This window comes from Denticeps clupeoides, chromosome 4 (genome assembly GCF_900700375.1).
Source record: "Denticeps clupeoides chromosome 4, fDenClu1.1, whole genome shotgun sequence".
NCBI classification, from domain to species: Eukaryota; Metazoa; Chordata; class Actinopteri; order Clupeiformes; family Denticipitidae; genus Denticeps; species Denticeps clupeoides.
In genome coordinates, this window is record NC_041710.1 from 9,416,934 (window position 1) to 9,436,683 (window position 19,750).

A 19,750-nucleotide genomic window follows, 5' to 3' on the forward strand; every position below is an offset into this window, starting at 1 on the left:
TATTCACTTTAGATGGGTAGTTGGAATGAAGAGGACAATAGGGACTGAAAGTTAGGGAGAACTAAAGACTCTGCAAATTTGCATTGACTTAACGAATCTTGATCAACAAACAGTGGCCAGTTAGTAAATCAAGTATAATTAATAAAATAACTTTCTACCATGCGGATTTGCACCGACTGACAGGCTGATCACACCAGGGGCAGGAAGAAATGAACTCTCTATGGTTCACACAAATTACCTGCTTACGTGCTATAGGATCAAGAAGTTCTTTAAACATACATAAATCTGGCGTGTTGCCATATGATCAGAAAGTTACCCCTATAATCAACAACTTTAGTTGACAGAATATTCTATAACAAGACTGGAGATTAAAGATATCAATATTTACATTTATTATGATACATAATCTTCACAGCTCTTACAGATATAGTAAATACAGTTCCTTAATTGTCCAAAACAAGATAGAATGATAGAATGAAAATCAATCCAACATACCCAACAGATGTTACACACAGCACTGGATCACAGAATAGGTAGCAGAGTTCTTAAAACCACGGCATGTGTGGGAGAGACTGAATGCAGTAACTCCCAGAACGGCATGTCACCTTCCCTTTTGTATCCTCGATCTGGGTCACTTTGGGGGGGTCACTATACGACCCACTCAAGTGTTGGAGACCTTTGATGTTGTTTATGGTTTGGTTTTAGTACTAACATATTTGTTATATCTTATATCTGTTTAATTTATGTGACAGGGGACATTGAGCTAATGAGAATAAATCTAAACACGCATGTATTGTCATGATACCTCCATATATATATTGTACTCAAATTAAACACCCAAGGAACCTTTCTACTTCCCCCAGAGGTGAAAGGGGCTTGAAAGATCTCATCCACCCGTTCTCGTGACCATTTGGTAATGATTGTCCGTGGGGGTCAATCTTTGATCTTGTGACCATTTGATAAAGAATAGTCTGTGGGATCGATTACGTTTCCTGATTCTCGTGGTTTTTCTGAGGTGTCAGGATGTCCCCTGCTGGGACAGGCCTGGTCCTGCCGGGAAACATACACCCTTTAGCATTTGCCTATTTCTAGTTTTTGCATTATTGTTGAATGTGCAGGTGCACTGTGGGCCTCAGAGCGCAGTAGTACACAGCAGAGTCAGACACCTGGAGGTTCTGGATCGTCAGAGGAACTGAGCTTGCAGAGTTGTTTAGTTTGGAGTAAAATCGTTGGTTGAATTCAGTGCCATTGTCACCATAGCTGTATGTATCTCTTCTTAGTATAAATCTGGGAACACTGTTGTGCCGCTGTATGTACCAGAAAAGATCTGGAGAGCTGCCACCATCACGGAAGATGCAGCTGAAAGTCATAATTCCTCCTTCAAAACCAGTCACATCTGTCTGTATAGGATCAACAATCTTCTGCCCTCTGCTTTCTGTAAAGACACAAATAACAGAATGAAAAATAAAAAGAATTGAATTAAAAATATTATTCAGAACTGAATGCTTTCTTACCTATAAAGCAGAAGGTGAGAATGAAAAAATATTTATGCCTGTTCATTTTGTGCTGCCTGTCTGAAGCATTAAGGAAGATATTGAGGTAAACTACAGTGTTTTACCATCTGAGTCCCTCCCACCCTACAGTGCCTGGTGTTGTCACATCTCCTTTCCTTTACTATCACATGACAATTATGCATGTTGTTGAACAGTAGTTGAGATATTTCTGTGCTTGAAATGTGATATGTTAAAAATGCCATAAACGTTTATATAGAAAAGATGGTTGATAATCTGTTTCAGTTATTCCTGATACTAACAATATTAACAAACTGTCCAATATTTCATGCTCATTATTTTCGTTTCAGTTAGACTGAATGTCTGACAAAAGTCCCAATTTAATATCTGGTTGTTGCCAGCTGAAACAGTATCAGAATCAGAAATGCATTTATATGCATATGAGTGAACACATACACATAATTTTATTTCGGTCAATGGTGTCTCTCAAGGACAGTCTAAAGAACAACAACAATATATAATATAGTAAAAATAGGGTCAGGTCACTGGCATTGTAAAACTGTGACAGTTCAGCTGTTTAGGAGGGTGATGGCAAGGGGAAAGAAACTGTTCTCGTGTCGGCTGGTCCTGGTCTGCATCTAGGTCATCTGCCTGTGAGGGATGTCTCCTGAAGTTCACTGCCATCTCTACAGTCCTGAGCATGTTCAGGTCCTGGTTGTGCTGACTGCACCAGAGTACCAGTCTCTTAACTTCCCGTCAGTGTGCAGATTCATTGTCTGTGGGGTGGGTGAGGGGTGAGAATCACACACATCTTCACAAAAACTGATTTAAGATGTCTCACTGCATCGCAGTTCATCCAGGTTATCAGTTGCAGCCTCGAAAACAGTCCAATCAGTGCAGTCAAAACAGTCCTGCAGTTCCTGCTTTGGGGTGGTCACCCTAGCCGTGACTCTCCATATCCAGATCATTTTTTAGCACATGAATCCCCATCGATATATGCAGGGTGACCAATTCAAGTATTCCAACAGAACTGCAGGATTTGCTCCAGTGTCTGCTTTGCGAGTGCTGCTTTAAATCAAGTCTCAAAACCCACTGGTGGACATTCATTTACTTATCTATTTCCCAACTAAGGAACTGTGTTCAAGAAATTATGTTAACAAACAATGAACACAAACAATTGCTGTGTCATGTTTCATTTGATGGTTGTAAAGCCTCGAAGAAGAGATGCAAATGCTGGACATGGTGGATGAAATAAACAGAAAAAAAAAACAGTGCAATTGCCAAAAGAAGCTGTGAGTGAGCAGGACCCAATGCTCAGGTGACTTGGTGTCAGCTGGGCACTGGGGCATCACAACGATTATCCAGTGCTTTTTGTTTCACATGGGAGTCAATATCTGATACAAATCTGGTGCCCTTGACTCCTGCAGGTATAAGGAATAATAAGGTTCTGTAACATGTAATAAAAATAAAGACACGTGAAAACAGACTTTGCAATATTATTGCACTCTCTTATTGATCCGTTGAAATTTTATTTCTGTCACTGAGTATGAGCTCTGCACTTTATTTTGCTTCCTGTAGGTCCCTGAATGTCAGCTTGAATTTCCAACCAAATTTCAGCAGTTAATGACTGAATTTAAATAGGAAATTGTAACCTGTTCAACCTGTAATAGCCCACTTGAAATAAAAGTTCTGAATAATACCAATTTAATAATTGAAGTTTAAAATGTTTTAATGTTTGCATTAATGACTTTTCACTGCATTTGAATTGTTGAATATTGGCATATTGAATCTTAAATACTGTAATTACAATTGAAACAAATTCCATCATGTTTTTATTCAGTTGCAGCAATTCAGTATGTTTAAGAATAATCAAATACTTTTGTTGCTTTAAAGCTTCCACATTATTACCAACATTTAGAAAAGTATCAGTGGTTTCATGCTGTGGTTTCAGAATCTTTTCAGTTCAGGTGATCATTCAGAATGAGATTTCAGATTGTTTTGATCAAATAGTTGATCAAAACATTACATTTCTGTATACCTTTTCACGTACAACATAGTCTGGAATGATCGTTTTAAGAAAGTACGAGGGTTGAGATGATATCTACAGTCCTTGTAACCTAAATATACACTGATTATCCATACACATGAATTCACATTCCCAGTAGGGCAGCTCGCAAATGAAAGTTAAAGAATCAGATTTTTTGACCAACACAATTTGCTTCCAGTCACTGGTGTCTCTCAAGCATACAACAATACAATATATAATATAAAAGCAATATAATGTAAAGCAGAACGTTATCCAATTATAATATGTGATTGTGAATCTACACCAAAGATCTGACAAAAAACTACTCTGGATATGGAATAGGATGTAGTGTAGTGTAGTTCTGATGTTACAGTTGAGCTAGGAGGCGCCAATAAATTATTCTGCCGTTCTTATAGTGTGCTAGAGGCTGTTCCTGTCCTGTTTGGTGGCTGCCCAAAACCAAACTGTGATGGGAAAGCTTGGAACAAGCTCAGTGACTGCTGTGTAGCACTCCATTAGCAGCTCTTGTGAAAGACAATTTTTTAATTTGCATCACAATTAATATCACTTTCTGGGAAATTAAGAAATTTACTTAGGAATTAATAAAGTTTTCTGATTATGATTCTGAATTTTGAGGATGGATAACAAATTACAAGCCACATTAGGCTCCTTTGCAGCACAACACAAAAGTGGACTCTGCAATAACCAGACTTCCTGGATGTACTCCACATCACTCTATTACTATAACTTGATGTAAAAAACCCAGGATAGTCAAGGCCTGATCCAAGGAGAATGTTTTTTTTACCCTCATTTATCACTGATTATGTTTGTAGAGACTAGGGTGTCATCTGCAAACTTCAGGAGTTTAATAGTGGGACCTATAGCGGGGAGAGGACACATCCATGAACATAGCTGCTGCTAGTCAGCCTCACCTGTTGTTCCCTTCCACTTCCACATGCTGCTGATCCACTGACACATAGCATGGGGCGTGTCGTCCCCTGGGACGGTTGGAGGTGAGGAGCTCTGGTTCCGCCAAGAGGTTGCTAGCATAAGTCTCTAGGTGGTCATGGTCTTGCAGGGTGCATTTCCATGTATTGAAATCTTACAATTCCAAATAAAAAGTAAAATAGCCAATCAGAACTAGTAATTACTTCTAATGTGCCTCCTTTCTGTTCTATTCGGGTGCACAATAGACTAGGTGTGTCCAGCACAGATCAGGACCTGTGAGTGTTTACTGTTATACTGTCTACTGTTCTGGGTGCCTGTTAAGGAGTAGTGGCTGCACTAACATCAACAACATTTATTTCTTATATTGCATGGCGCAATGGCCTTTAAAAGGTCCTACAGTTGACACCCCCCACACATGACCCTTGTGCACACTAAAATAAATTGAAATAGAGAGAAAAAAAGAAAGGAAGAAACCTTGGGAAGGAGTGATACAGAGATGGAGCTCCTTCCAGGGTAAAGTGAGCCTGCAATTGGTGAAGGGTTGGTGTTAATTTGTCCAAGAAAGAATAGTTCAACAGGTGTAGTGGTTGGAATGTCCAAAGCGTAGTATGGAGCATCTGTCCGTGTTTGGAGGTATTGGACAGAGCAGAATAGGTTTTAATCCAGTGTCATGGTGTACACCGCATGTCCATTATAATGCTACAACTGGTACTAAAATATGTGGTTATGATTCTACATTTTTGTAGTAGTGGCCCAGTACCCTAACTAGGACAGCCTAACTGACCTGAACTGAACACGGTCCATGTTTGACTAGATGACTGTGTATTAAAGTGGACTTAGAAGTTCAAATATGTCTGGGATTTTAACAGAAGGCCAGACTCAACAGATGTTCTTTCAGGTTAGATTTTAACACAGAGACGTGGTCTGAGTCCTGAACACTGACCAGCAAGCTGTTCCACAACTGCAGAGAAAGACCTGCACCCAGCGGTGACCTTCTGTACTTTGGATATAAGCAGTGACCCTGCACCCTTTGAACACATTGCTGATCGTAAAAATTAAAAGTATGTGACATGAGTGTCCCAAGAGCATGTTCTAATGTACAGTCAATCATACTTTTGTTCTAAGTATCACAGTAATTCACTTTATGAGACATGAGAGGTTGCAACAAGTTAAAAAGTCTGGTATAATAGTGCAGGTATTTCTGTGCAGGTTTTTGAACAGTGGGTTTGTGCTTCCTGTCACTGTGGGCTACAGAGAAAGAAAATCATCATCTTCCTTAAGAGAACAAGTCCTGTGAGGTACTATCTAAAATATAAACCAACTCAAGTTTAAAATAAAAAAATATATATAAAATATAAATAACTTACCTCTTTATCTTGCAGCTGCTCATCCTGAATTTACCTGCACCCAAACCATCTTACTGTAGGATGAGTAGCTCCACCTAAACCTGCTAGAAGTGTGTCTGTCCGTGCTAGTGTTAGTCTATAAATAAATAACATTGTAGCATAAAGAACCTCCACTGGGTGGAGCTCTTAATCAACAATGGAACATTGGGCCAACCTGTGCTTTACACCTTATTGTAAAGCTGTGAAGTGATGCAGTTAGTTAGAATTAGTAGGACTGTTTTAGTTCTCAGACTTAGAATACATACTCAGTTCTTTGTGTAGGTGTGTGAAAGAAGTCTTTCAACCCATGATTTTTTTTTTGTGTTCAATTTTTATATTTACATCAAGAGCTGCACCAATCCATTAATGCTGCATTCAAGACATTTGGCAAATGCAGATGTCAACCTGTTAATCAAACCTGCATTCACTTAATCAGCTACAACAACAGTGTGGAAAGTATGTGGAAGCAGGAAGATTAGTAGACAATCATGTTTATGTAAGTAGACTACACGGATGATATATAAAGATATTTTTCTATTATCATAATATAAATAAATACATTAATGCATATAAAACATAATGTCCCAGCAGGACACCATGACTGTGTGGATAAATACACAGTCACGTGCCTGGCTGACTGTGAATGTGCAAATGGGTTTTCTGGTGAGCTGACAATACATCCACTTTTCTCTGTACAATACATCCCCTACTTCTTAGATTTGTGACAATGACTTGAAATTACAGCCTATTTTACATATAGAAAAAACCCAAACCTTTCCCAATTCTTAGTCATTCATGATTTTGAGATTAGGTAGATTTATTATAGCATCTAATATGGTAAAAAAAAAAAAAAACTGTATAATTTTTTTTTATCACATTTGCTAATTGTAAGAAAATAGTGCATACAGACCACACTGGCAAAACATGCTGCTGATATATACAATTTTATGATATCTCCAATATTCACAAGATATTTTCTGTGTTCCTGAAGTGTTGCTGCACTGCACTAAATTGCTGATGACATTAATAACTTCCTCACTTCCTTAACCCTCTTCCACCAGGGACCATGGACGACATCCAAACTTTGATGAAATATGTCAGACTTTACCTCTAGCAGACAGAATGCTGGCCTCTGAGTATGCCAGCGATCGATACTTTTACATCATTTATCAGTACAGAAATACCACCTGGTACACATGTATATTGTATGATTAATCAAATAAATCACAGCAGTAATATTACTTTCTCTTTGTGTGAGTGGGTGTGTGTTAACATCAATTGATGTTAAACATTTGCATTAGATCTTTGATTTTTTCTGTTTCTAGTGTGCCAGAATGTCTGTGAAGGTACCAATTCAATTTTACACAATATTCCCAGAAGAGAGCAGACAGCAATTTCATCTTGAATCTAGCTGCTCATTTGATGCTTTATATTCATTTTGTTATGGGGAATGAGTGAAAGCCTGCAAGCCGCAGGCGAGTGAGTGTTCACCTGATTTTCATATCACTATGCCCACAGTTGTCCATTTGATGCCTGGAGGTAAAATAGAGATGGTTCTGTCATGTGTTCAGGAATAGCGCTGGTTAAAATGTCAGGTCTGCTTGGACTCTTGGCACTCGGTTATGCTACAGCAAAGCTCTGATTAATGACAGTAATTACCTTGGTACACAGTCACCTTCATGTTGGTGATGGCTCTCATTGGCTGATGGAGATATAGCTGTTAGCACAAGAGAACATGGGTCATGAGGATTATAAACCAATGCAGCACAAGGTGATTCATTTATCTTTTCAGCACTTAAGATCAAGATTTGTCAGTAAACACATTTATCTACAGATTTTCACATGCTTGGAAATCAAAACCCCCCGGAAAGTGCCACTTTTCTTTTAAAGTCTCTGTCAAAAATTTCTGACAGCCATGCCAAATAATGTCAGCCATTAAGACATGTCTGGCACACTTAGTAAGCACTGAATTTATATAAAATGGTTAAAAAAATTTTTATGTACATGTTTGTTTATCATTTATCTATTTCACCACAATGTATGTCTGATGAGGTACAATAAAGATTTATTTGATATCTGATACAATTTGTGCTACTGCAGCAGTATAAATGATGTCGTCATTGGCATCTCTCAGCACTCGGCAGCCCTCGCCAATCTTTTAATCAAAAAGGGAGAATACCAAAACTGCACCTCTGACTGGCACATGGAGAGTTTGACCTAAAAAATAAGGTTATATATCTTTTTATGCATGTCCAAACATGTGATTGCATCTGTGCAATAATGTATTGTTTTTTTACATGCATACATATGCAGACTCCATTGTGGACTTTTAAAGTGTTTTTGTCTCTTCCTATTACAGTGAAATTAATATTTGTTTGTAATATTGGAATAAAAAGCTTCATCTACCACTGCCTGAGAAGAATATTCTCTTTTATGTAAGAGAACCCAGAACTGTAAGACAACCTCACTACCTTGACAGCACCTACCCTTGTTCAGCCTCTCATGGACAGTAGCTATATAAATCTCCTCAGGGGAGGCTGGTTTGCTGTCATTGATGTCATGTATTTTCACAGTGGATTCCATCTTCCGCACCAGCGGCGGCCCATGAGGTTCTGTTCCGTGCCTGGCTGTTTGGTGTGTAGGTGGCTCTCAACTCTCTGACCACAGTGCTGGACATGAGGACATTGCAGTATTATAATGAGTCAAGTCCTAACATAATTGTAGCTTTTCAACACTTGTGGATTTCAAGGAAATATCTTTACATGTGTTCTCTTTGTGCATAATTTGAAGCAACAACAGTAATCATCACTTTCGTCGTCATCATCAGTAGCAGCAGGAATATGGTAAAATTACAGTCATCATTGCTGACATTTGAAGGAAAAAGATGAATATTTGTGTGAACAACAAGAAAAAGGACAGAAATTATCTGTTTATTACAGGCTAAAAGGAAAAAAAACCAAAACATCACCAGTATCAAGAAAAGCTCAGAAAATACATTTTCATAAACGCCAGAATTTGTTTAGTGTCTTGTGGGGACTCTTCTAGCTCACTCCTGATCAAAGTGAATGGGGTGATATATTGTTAATCATGCACAGTAACATGTTATCTGAAATATTCTTTCCATTTGTTTTTCTCTGGAGCAGTGCATGTCTTCACAGCTGAAAATATTATTATTAAGTTTTTGAGAAATTTGAGGTCAACAACAATATGAAATATTTCCCATGGCACTTATCAGATTCATTCACCACACTCTCTAATGTAAAAAAAAAAAGTGAATCAAACTCCCATCTCATCAAAAGAGCTGAGAGGAGAAATAAAGTATCCAGGAATTATGTCACCTGTGTATGGTGGCTTGGGGTTAAAAATCTGACAGCTGAGGTTAAACTAATCTATATGGAAATGTACACAGAACAGCTGGCTTTCTTTTTGTTTCTGAAAGCCAGAAGTGATGTTCATTTGTTGTGCCTGTTTAAATTCTGTGTGTGTTGAATTGCTGAGGACATCACATTAAAAATACACAATGATACATGATAATGTTTGTTTGATGACACACGGTGATGATCTTTATTTATCCATATAAAAGGCATTCAGATTAGACAATATAAACAAAAACAAGGTTTCATCAGCAGAATTATTTTGTCCTTTATAGATGTGAAGGAGATGTGTGTCTCAACATAGTAAACACAGGAGTCTTGTACCTTGCTTATGCACCCTCATTCCTCCACTCTATTCACATATCGGGATCAGACAAGTGCTATACTGAGACAAAATGCCTTATAATGAATTTTGGGCATTCAGAAGACCATAAAGTGTATGACACTCTATGTTTTAGCACAGTCTAGCTCAAAAACACAGTTACAGGCTATGAGTAAATTCTATTTGTTCATGAGTGAGCGGTTACTGAAACCAGGTCCATGTCTTGCATTAATAATTTTCATTTTTTTTTTTTATCTGGAAAAGTGGTGTGGTCTCACATTTGTGGATTTTACAGTAAAAACAATCACAGCCAAATAAGAGTATTCTGTAATGAGTCTTGAAAAATGGGGTTGTCTTACATTTGGAATCATCTTACAATCGCGGTCACTCTGTCTGCATTGGTGATGAATCAGAGTGCATTAGTGTCACTCTCATGGTTTGAGACATGATGATAATTTGCCTTGATGGTCCATTTGTGATCACCTAAGAATGGTTCAATACCAAATATTGTCAAGATCAAGAAAAAAAATAATTTTATATCTGTGTAATCTGCATACATCTGCAAACAAGATATTTTTAACACTGTGCACTTCCTAAAATGTATTCGACATCCTCATCCATGGCATCTGTACCACAAGGATTTGCTCTGTCAAATGAGTGTTCCACCCGTTCCATTTTGCATAATTCTCAGGCTCAGAGGTAGTCAGCAGGAGGTAACTGAGCGTGTGTGTTGATGTGTCTGTCTGCTTGTCAGAGTTTATGGACATATTTCCAACTGCAAAATATCTTATCATTCATTTATGATTCCAACCTGCTAGGAGAGAAAAGAAAGGGGGGGGGGGGGTGCTGGGTAACCTGCTGGCCACGACTATAGTGATAACTCTAAAAAGTCAGGCAAATAGACTTGCTCCATGCGTACAACAGTTCCTTCACAAAATGGCAGATTTACTTTGTATACTTGTGGAAAATTTCAATTTTCTTTTAGCCATCAACCCTTTAAAAATATATTTTTTAAATGTTATTTAAACCCTTGCCCATTAATACAGAAATGATCAGTCTATAATTTCAAATATTGGTGTATTTGAATTGTGAGATTCAAAACAATCCCCCAAAAATCCAGAAAAAAAAAGGCATTTAAAAAAAGTTAAAAATGAATTCACATTTTCATTAATGGAATAAGTAAGTAGTGTAAGGAAGCCCATGGCTCATGGGTGGGTATTTGTCAGGTGAGGGAAACCAGCATCTGAGATGTAGTGCATCCAGAAAGTATTCACAGCACATCACTTTTTCCACATTTTGTTATGCTACAGTTGCAAGTAAGAGCAACAAGCTGGAGAATGGTCAGGCAGAAACGATCAGTACCAGTTTGCATCAGCAAGAGGCAAGAGAATGGTCAGGGACGTAGTGTGAGTCAGAGGTCATCGGGAACAGATGAGAGCAGACAAGGGTAATCCAGGTATCAAGGTCACTCAAGGCAATCGGTCAGTTGCAAGGAGAGTCTGGAACATGAACGGCAATATTAACAATGAGTTTGCGGTGATCTGTAGGACTGGTGGGTCTTTAATGCAGGATGCTGTTAGGTTCACATCTGGGGATGACAACCTTGGTGGCAGCTGCACACCCCCTGTGTGGCTGGGATGGCAGCCGTGACCCTTTTATTCACTTTTGACAGTGTTTTTTTATCTCATCGTATTCACCAAATAAACCTGAACCATGTTTTTCGGCTGAAGATTACCATAACTATGTGGTGAATAGGCAAACCCAATTCATTACAGTCTTTTTTGGTTTTGTTCAAGTCAAATATTTGTTTCTGTACAGTGTCATAATTATTGCAAACTATATGGCTAAGCCTGAAAAAAATGGACTGTCAGACGAATATAGGGATCGGATCTGATCACCGGCAATATAATGTGAAACAGTGATATCAGAATCAGAATCAGAAAATAAGGTGGAGAGCAATAAAACTCACATGCACAGTGCTTAATAAGTCAGATGTACCTCATGAATTAATGGTGTAAACAAAACTAGTTCAAAGTTCAGTTTATACAAATGCACATGAACTAGTTCATGTTCCTTTTTTAATCAGTGGGCTGCTGTTCTTTTCCTCTACACTCTACTTGACCTGACAAACAAATTACAGTCTATACCACTAATGCCAGCCAGGCTGGGTGAACCTGGAGCATCAGTTGAATCAATTTGCATTCTGCCTCAATGGCTGATTCACTTTAGATATTACAGAATTCCATAAAGAGTGAGCAGTTAATTGAAAACATTCATGCACAACACTACTGACAGGCATGCATTAGCAAAATATTAGATGAACAGAACTGCACTCACTAAATGTTATAATGCAGCCACTGAATGCTACTTTCTGAAAAAGTAGCATTCAGTTTATAGACTGAACTACAATATTACTGTGTATTGCTCAACAATAAATGTAGAAACACCGCTCATGTGGAAGGTAATATTTTATTAGATGTGAAGGTAGGGTTCAGATCTGGTCTGACAGTGTGAATCAAGTAAACCAGAGCAATGATGATGCAAAAGGTGAGAGAGAGGGGTGGGGCGACTTGCGTCACTCATCTACTTTCACTCCACTTCCTTTTTTATCATTTTATCTTACACACCCCCAAACACAGTAATATATACACACACACACACACACACACACACACATACACATACAAAGAATAACAAAATGAAATTTTAACTTAAAGGTAAAAACTCTACTTCCCTGAGGGGAATATTACTGTGTTTGAGGGTGTGTAAGATAAAATGATAAAGAAAGAAGAGGAGTGAAAGTAGATGAGAGTGACTCAAGTTGACATGCTATGGTAGGAGGAAAGAATGAGGAGGAACGACACCTGAGGAGGATTCAGTGGGTCTGGAGCAAAGTGGGCGAAAGAGAGGGGAATTGTTGTCACCCCCTGCAACCAAAAGCCAGATCCTGCAGCCCTGATGAGTCCCATGGGAGCAATTAGGAGTATGAGTGGGCGGATGTCTGCCATAGGCAGCAGAGGGAGAGAGAGAGAGCAAGAGAGGAGAAGAAAAGACATGTTAGAAGAGAGAGACTGTGTAGAGAGAGGTAGAAATGGGGAAAGGGGAAGGAAGGGTGACAGGTAACAAGTCTGGCAATGAGAATAGAGCAGAGCAGTGCACTGCTGGATGCTTAATGTAAGGTGGTGTCAGAGGCATGTAGCTTCCACAGAAACTTAATGAAGAGAGTTCCTGAGCTTCCCTCACATCGGGTTGTATTTTATCTGGAAAGATCTGATTTTTAAATTGATATGGATACACTCTGCAAGAATACAAAGAATACATGATTGTTTGAAGTTATCAGTTTCAGGTGATTACAGAGTGTGGAGGAGGAAAAAAATGAACAGAGTAAATAAGGTGTCACAGTTAAAGTGATCAGAGCAACAGGTTCTTCTCTGACAGTAGGGGATGGCCAATCAGCAAATTTCCTCTGGAGTAGTGGCTGATAAATGAGCATTGATTGGGCTCTACAGGCAGAATGGACTGTCTAGACAGCAGGAATATGAGGATCACTGCTCTTTTTTTTATCTCTATGCAGTGTCTGGATTGGATTATTTGGATGGCCTTCAGTGAAATTATGCAACTTAGATAACTCACACTGTCGAAAAAATTATTCTTTCCCAGTCTACAATAACAACAATGTTTTGTTCTTTAGTATCATCCACTAATTCCATTACTGTCTATCCAGTTTAAGAGTACAAGATGCAACAAAGCCCACTTCAGATGAACCCTAATACCATCATGGAACAGGGTACCAGAAAACACCAGGGCAGCAAGGCCATCTTCATCATCCCATCTAGGCAGATCACCTCTTTGTCTAGGTGGGACAGCAGAAAGAAAATTGGTCCATCCATCCTTATTTTCCAGCTGGACCTATACTCTGGCTATTGCTTTTTTGAGGTAGGTTGGTCATATCACAGTGCAAGACATGTCTCTTTAATACTGAAAAAAGAAATGTAATCAAATATTCTCATTACGATGGATCAAACATATAACCACAAGCAAATGAACAACATGGACTTGAAACAAGACAGGAGCATATAATTAACTAAGACCGGGACTAACTAACATTGTCAGTGGGGACGTGGTGGCCTAACGGTTGAGGAAGTGGCCCCGTAATCAAAAGGTTGCTGGTTTGAATCCCGATCCGCCAAGGTGCCACTGAGGTGCCGTCCCCTCACTGTCCCCACACACTGCTACCTGTCATGGCTGCCCACTGGTCACCAAGGGTGATGGTTAAAAGCAGAGGACACATTTCGTTGTGTGCACTGAGTGCTGTGCTGCAGTGTTTCAAAATGACAATCACTTCAGTGATCAAGAATATTTTCTGCAATGCTGTCACATTTACTTCATGTTATAATAGTTGATTTTGTATCATTTAAATCTACTTAATTCAGTGACATTCAATGACTAGTTCATTCATAGTTTTGATGCCTTCAGTGAAAATCTACCAATGTAAATGGTCATGAAAATAAAGAAAACACATTGAATGAGAAAAAAAACTTTTGGTCTCTACTGTATGTGTACAGGCCAAACTTACACACACACACACACGCACACACACACACACACACACTTAAACAGTGCTGGAGGTTGTATACCTAGACTGGGAAAGTCTGGCTAGATTCCCCTTTGCCTAGTCTTCTTTGTGTCTCTCTAACACACACATGCACAACATTAACTGTCATTCCGGTAACTGTTGTCCGGTAACAACACCACCGTATTTGGTCATCAATAGATTAAAGAGCTGTATGCTGGTGTGGTTGCCCTGGATGAGGCAGCAGGGGAGAGTTGAGCAAGAGGACCCCTGCTGTGGAGCAGTAGCAGAGTAGACAGGGCCAGGTAATTGTTGTTCGATAAGCTACAGTAGGCTGCCCCCACCAAAATCTAATAGCCGCTGACTGACACAGCCCCTGCAGTTTGGCGCTTTCTTTATCCTCGTGTTGATGGTGGTTTGATGGGATCCAGCTGCTTCTGGCAGTTTGGCCCTGCTGTGCTCGAAACCTTGTTTGTGCCTGGTGCTGAAGCGAAGACTAATACACATTACGCTGGCCATTACTTCTTATTGCACACACAATATAAAAACACCAATCAGCCATTATTTTATGACAGGTGAAGTGAATAACATTTATCATTTCTACACAAGGGCACTTGGCAATACAGAGATATAATAGGCAGCAAGTGAACTATTTGTCATTAAAGTTGATGGAAGCAGAAGAAATGTCCAAATATAAGTGAATCAGACAAGGAACTGACTTTGATGACTATATGACTTGGTCATAGTATCTCCAAAACTGCAGGTCCTATCTTATTGGTATGTGGTGGGGAGGTTGAACAGATGAACCCTTTCAATGTATTAACCACAGTTTATTGTGTATGGAATAAATTTAAAGTGAAGTGATTGTCATTGACCTGGAACCAAATCGCGAGATGACGCGAAGTGGTGGCTGAGTCTCCACCAGTTACTCTGCGAGTGTGATCAACGCACACTGCAACCCCCACGGCGAGTGGAATCAGGGTTGAGGAAGGCCGGAGAAAGGATCAGGCTTACTGGAGGTGTGGAGAGATGAGGAGAGTTGAGGTGGGCCGAGTCGTTGCTACATTGACACACAATGACTGAGCACCGGCCGGCAATCAGAACGCTGATTAAATGGGAACTGCGTCCCCCGGTTCCGCGTTCCTGCTGCCATGCAACCGAAGTCATGTGACAGGACTGGTCAGGATGCTCACCTTTTACATTGTGTAGATGGCCTGACGTGTTGATTACAATGGGAAGATATGGCACCATGGACTTTTTAAAGAAGGCAGCCAAAACAGCGGTAAACTGGACAGACAACAAGGAAAAAAAATAGACACAGATGACACCAGTAACAGATAACCAGTACAATTGCCATAAGTCCATTAGTGGACTGGACAGGGCTATTCATTTTTTGTTACTCTTTTATGCTCTACAGAATCCATTTTTATTACAAACTGTTTTCATAGGTGCAAGCTGAATTCATTTGATTTTTTTATTATTATTTGCGATACACCTCAGAAAAATAGCATTGCAACACACAATGAAAATATCTGTTTGATCCATTTGGGCAAGGACATTTTTTTTATTCTAGCATGATACACTGCACTTTCCTTGCAGTTATAGCTGCAAAGTTGGAATCAACTCCATGTGGATTTAAACATGAATGGGATTTTATATAAGGTTGATGATAAAGCCTGACACAATCAATCAGGAATCCACCGTCTTACATTAATACAATTTAAAAATAACCTATAAAATTATTCAACAACATTCAATAATTATTCATTATTCAATAACGTTTGTTTCACCATTGCTATTAGGCAACAGAAGTGTGTTTTACTGCTAGATTAAAATATGTGTTTTTGATGTTTGCTTTTCACTTTTGTGGTTTTCAGCATGCAGGCCCATGTGTTCCAAAGCTGGGGGTGAGAATGCATTCAAATGTACACAATTAACGTTTCAGCATGCAGTATACTATTCTGTTTTTTTTTTTTTTTTTTTTTTGAGGGACACAAAAGGCCCCCAAGTCCAATAATGCAGTGTGAAATTGAACTGTCAATACTTTGTAATTCTGTGACTTGTCTTTCTAAAGGGAACAGCTGGTCCCATAAATCTCCACACAATAGATTGCCTGATGTTGCCACAATAAACACAGTCTTATACCCTCAAAATACCTAAGGTCATTTTTCTTATGTCTGACCACAACATAAGAAAGTGGTCTTCTTATTGATTTGTGGTCACCTCCAGTGTGTTAAGTCTGTGACACTGAAGTCAGGAAAACTGCAAATAGGCTTTTATTCTGGGTCTCCACCAATTTCTACTGTAGGTACTGTATTTCACACCGTGTAGTTTTCAACTATTTTCACTTTAATAGGCTAAAGGATCTTAATGTAACAGATCATTTCTTCAGCCAGTATGTACACATAACTGCTATTTCTTCCATAATTTATGAACAGGTGCCAGTTTAAATATCTAAGATACATTTATGTCTGGAATACAAGAGGCTAAATATTTCTTGCAGATGCCTTCTGAATGAGCATACAATTAGAATGCATTTTCCACTTATACTCCATGAATGCAAAAGTACACACGCAACACATCACAGACATTCTCATAATTTATATTCAAGAATAATTTCATATTTGTGATGCATTATAATCTCAAAGATCTCACTTTTTCCGCACCACTTTGTCCACCTGCCTTTTTGCATTAATACAGTCATAGACAGGCTTTGCGGGCGAGGACATGTGAAAGACAAAGGAAGTTATTCTCAGGATCATTTTTAAAAGGGATAATGCCATGCAAATGTTTACTCAAGGCAGTTTTGTTACAGAGAGACATGGAGAGACTGTTTTTAATAAGAGTAGACTTATTATTATTTTTAATAATAATAAGTGGCTCAAAACAGGGGAATAATCACAGAAGGATTTCTTCACTAAGAAAAACAATATATCTAAGGTAACCAAAAAGTCTCGTAGACAGTATTTGTTAGTCTGGCTGTGCAAAGCCAAATTCTCCTTCAAAGTGCATATTGAAAAATGCTCAATTAAATAGTAGTTTTGTCGTAATTGCCCAATACAACAACTAAGGAGCCTAGTGTGGATGAAGCTAACCTCACATGAAAAGCACGTGTTCACTTTTTGCCCCATGTTCCCTGAGTTCACAGCAAAGACAATATCGACAGCACCCTCTATTGGCCACACCAATGCCATTCAAGGAAGTCTCCCAGTCAAATAATGGCCAGGTCTACACCTGCTTAGCTTGCTTGGCCTGAACGGCTGGTGCAATGGCAGCTGGGCAAAAAAATATATTTTATAATCCTGTTTTATTCTGGTGATTATAAAATGAAATATGTGAAAGAATGTATTAAAAAGTAATACTTTTCTTACTGCCCAAAGAACCAAAGTTCTTATCGCTACTATCAAAATCCTGTCCCTTTTTCCCCAAAACATTGCAGTGCTATATCAGCCGTGTCAGACCATTACTCTGTGGTTGACTGGCAAAACATATTTCATTTTCTGACTGGTGAATAGAATAATAATATTTGGATCATTTAAGATTGAATGTGTTCATCCAGAACAACTCTGGCCTACATAGAGAAAGTGAATTTTGAACAGTTGCCTGGCCATACACACATTCTAGTATGCATTTAAAATTATTATTAATTGACTCATCTTTTCACATTTTCTTTGTGTGAAAGAGAAAAGGCAAAATACATACTAATCAATTTATTATACTCACAGAATTAGATCTAGGCATATCAAAGCTACACTGAAAGATGAAGGGAGATTACGACGATGTGTATTTGATCAGAATCAAATTTATTAGCCAAGTATGTTAATTAGTTAGTTAGTTAGTTCACTTAATTAAAGTCACAGATATACAGTAATTACAACCATATATCAGAAGGTTTTTATGTGTTTTGTCAAAGACAAGATTATGCTTTTTTTAGAGCACCAACACTAACAATCATCAAAATTGCACTGAACCATCTTGCCATGTTAAGCATCAACCTCAACCTCCATCAATCATTGTAACAGTAGGTTTCTGCATGCTACTCTCTTTTGTAATGCTTCCATAGACTAGCAATGTAAACATGTATAGAGTATGGTTTAAAAAGTTCAGTTTTCACCGACTACACATCCTGTTCCACAATCACTTTGATTTTCTGACAGATCACCCATGAAAACAGTAAAAAGAAAAGGAGACTGATTGCTTCCTTGTCTAACTCATTACAGACCTTAAAAAAATTGTCACATAATTACCCCAATTAAAGTACACAGACTGGTGAGTGTACCAAAAGCACAAGGACTAATTAATCCCTCTGTACTGTAACTTATGAAATTTTTGAGGCATCGATAAAACCAATAAAAACAGTGTAATTATGTGTCGCATGATTCCATCATGTGACCGGGAGTAACACGGAAACGAGGTAACGTGACTCCTATATATTAGGCTGGAGAGCAGCTGCCAATTGCTCAGTCATTGAATGACGCACGCCATTCGACTCGGCCCCGAAAACCTTCCACCCAGTAAGACCGTACCTGTCCTCTCTGTTCTCCTGATCCACGAACTCCTTCCTGTCACCCTGTCCTGCCCTGTCTTGTGTCTTAAAACGCGAACGACAACATCAGTGTGGTGTTGCGGCTCGCGCCGTCCACGTTCGCAGATTAACGCGGAGGAACTTACCTGTCTCCCTGCGTCCCGCCGCACTGAGGTTTCTCGTCTCCTCCTACACGTCTCTCTCGTTCTGGTCCCGGTTCGCGTTACAGAATGACTGAGCCCGAATTACGCGCTTCACAACTCGCTGCTTTGTGCGATCGAATAGCGCGGCAGGAGAATCTTTTTGGAAGTCTGTCGCAGGAGGTTCGCTTCCTGCGGCAGCGCGTTCATGAGATGACTGCCGCGCACCGAGAGCAGGAAGCGGCGAGCGTGGCGCAGAGCCCTCGCCCCCCCGCGGTTCCCGAACCCAGTTTGCCACTCCCGGAGCGCTGGAACGGGACCGAGGGGAGCGGCGAGGTGCTCCTCACCGCTCTCTCGTTGATTTTCGAGCTGCAGCCTAGCCGCTACCCCAGCGCCCGGTCCCGCATCGCCTTATTACTAACCCGGCTCGGTGGTTCCGCAGCAGAGTGGGCGGCTGCGCGAATTAGTTCCCCCAGTTCTGCGTCTCTCTCATATGCCGAATTCGTGGAGGAATTAAAAATCACCTTCTGTCATCCGGACGGTGTGGAAGACGTCGCGTCGCGGCTGTACCATCTGCGCCAGGGTACCTCATCGGTCAGCCAGTTTACCACCAGATTCCGGACTCTGGCTGCAAAGACTCCGCTGGGCGACCACGCCCTCCGGATGATGTACTATGAGGGACTGGCCCCACGAATTCGTGGTGAGATGGTCAGCCGGGAGATGCCAGCAACGTATGAGGCCCTCATACAACTCGCGATGCGGATTGATCGCCACCTGCTGTCACTCCCGAAAACTGCGGCCCCCACTCCGACCCTGCATCAGACCCCTCGACCACCTCTATCACCACCTCAGCCCACCGTCACTCCTCCAGACCATAGGGGGGAACCCATGCAGCTGGGACGGACAACCCTCACGCCTGAAGAGAAGCAACGGCGTTTTCGGGAGG

At 39.9% G+C, this 19,750-nt stretch overlaps 1 long non-coding RNA gene and 1 gene segment (V, D, J or C); one reads left to right on the forward strand and one right to left on the reverse strand.

Moving 5' to 3' along the window:
• Positions 1-1,100: 1,100 nt before the first annotated feature.
• On the reverse strand, positions 1,101-1,561 carry LOC114787775 (T cell receptor alpha variable 3-like). The segment is given in 2 exon segments: positions 1,101-1,435; positions 1,515-1,561. Coding segments are annotated over 2 exon segments (381 nt in total).
• Positions 1,562-5,747: 4,186 nt separating this feature from the next.
• Positions 5,748-6,999, forward strand: LOC114789315 (uncharacterized). Its single transcript, XR_003749646.1, has 3 exons — positions 5,748-6,366; positions 6,462-6,533; positions 6,932-6,999. It is a non-coding gene; the product is annotated as an uncharacterized LOC114789315 (long non-coding RNA).
• The last annotated feature ends 12,751 nt before the right edge of the window (positions 7,000-19,750 follow it).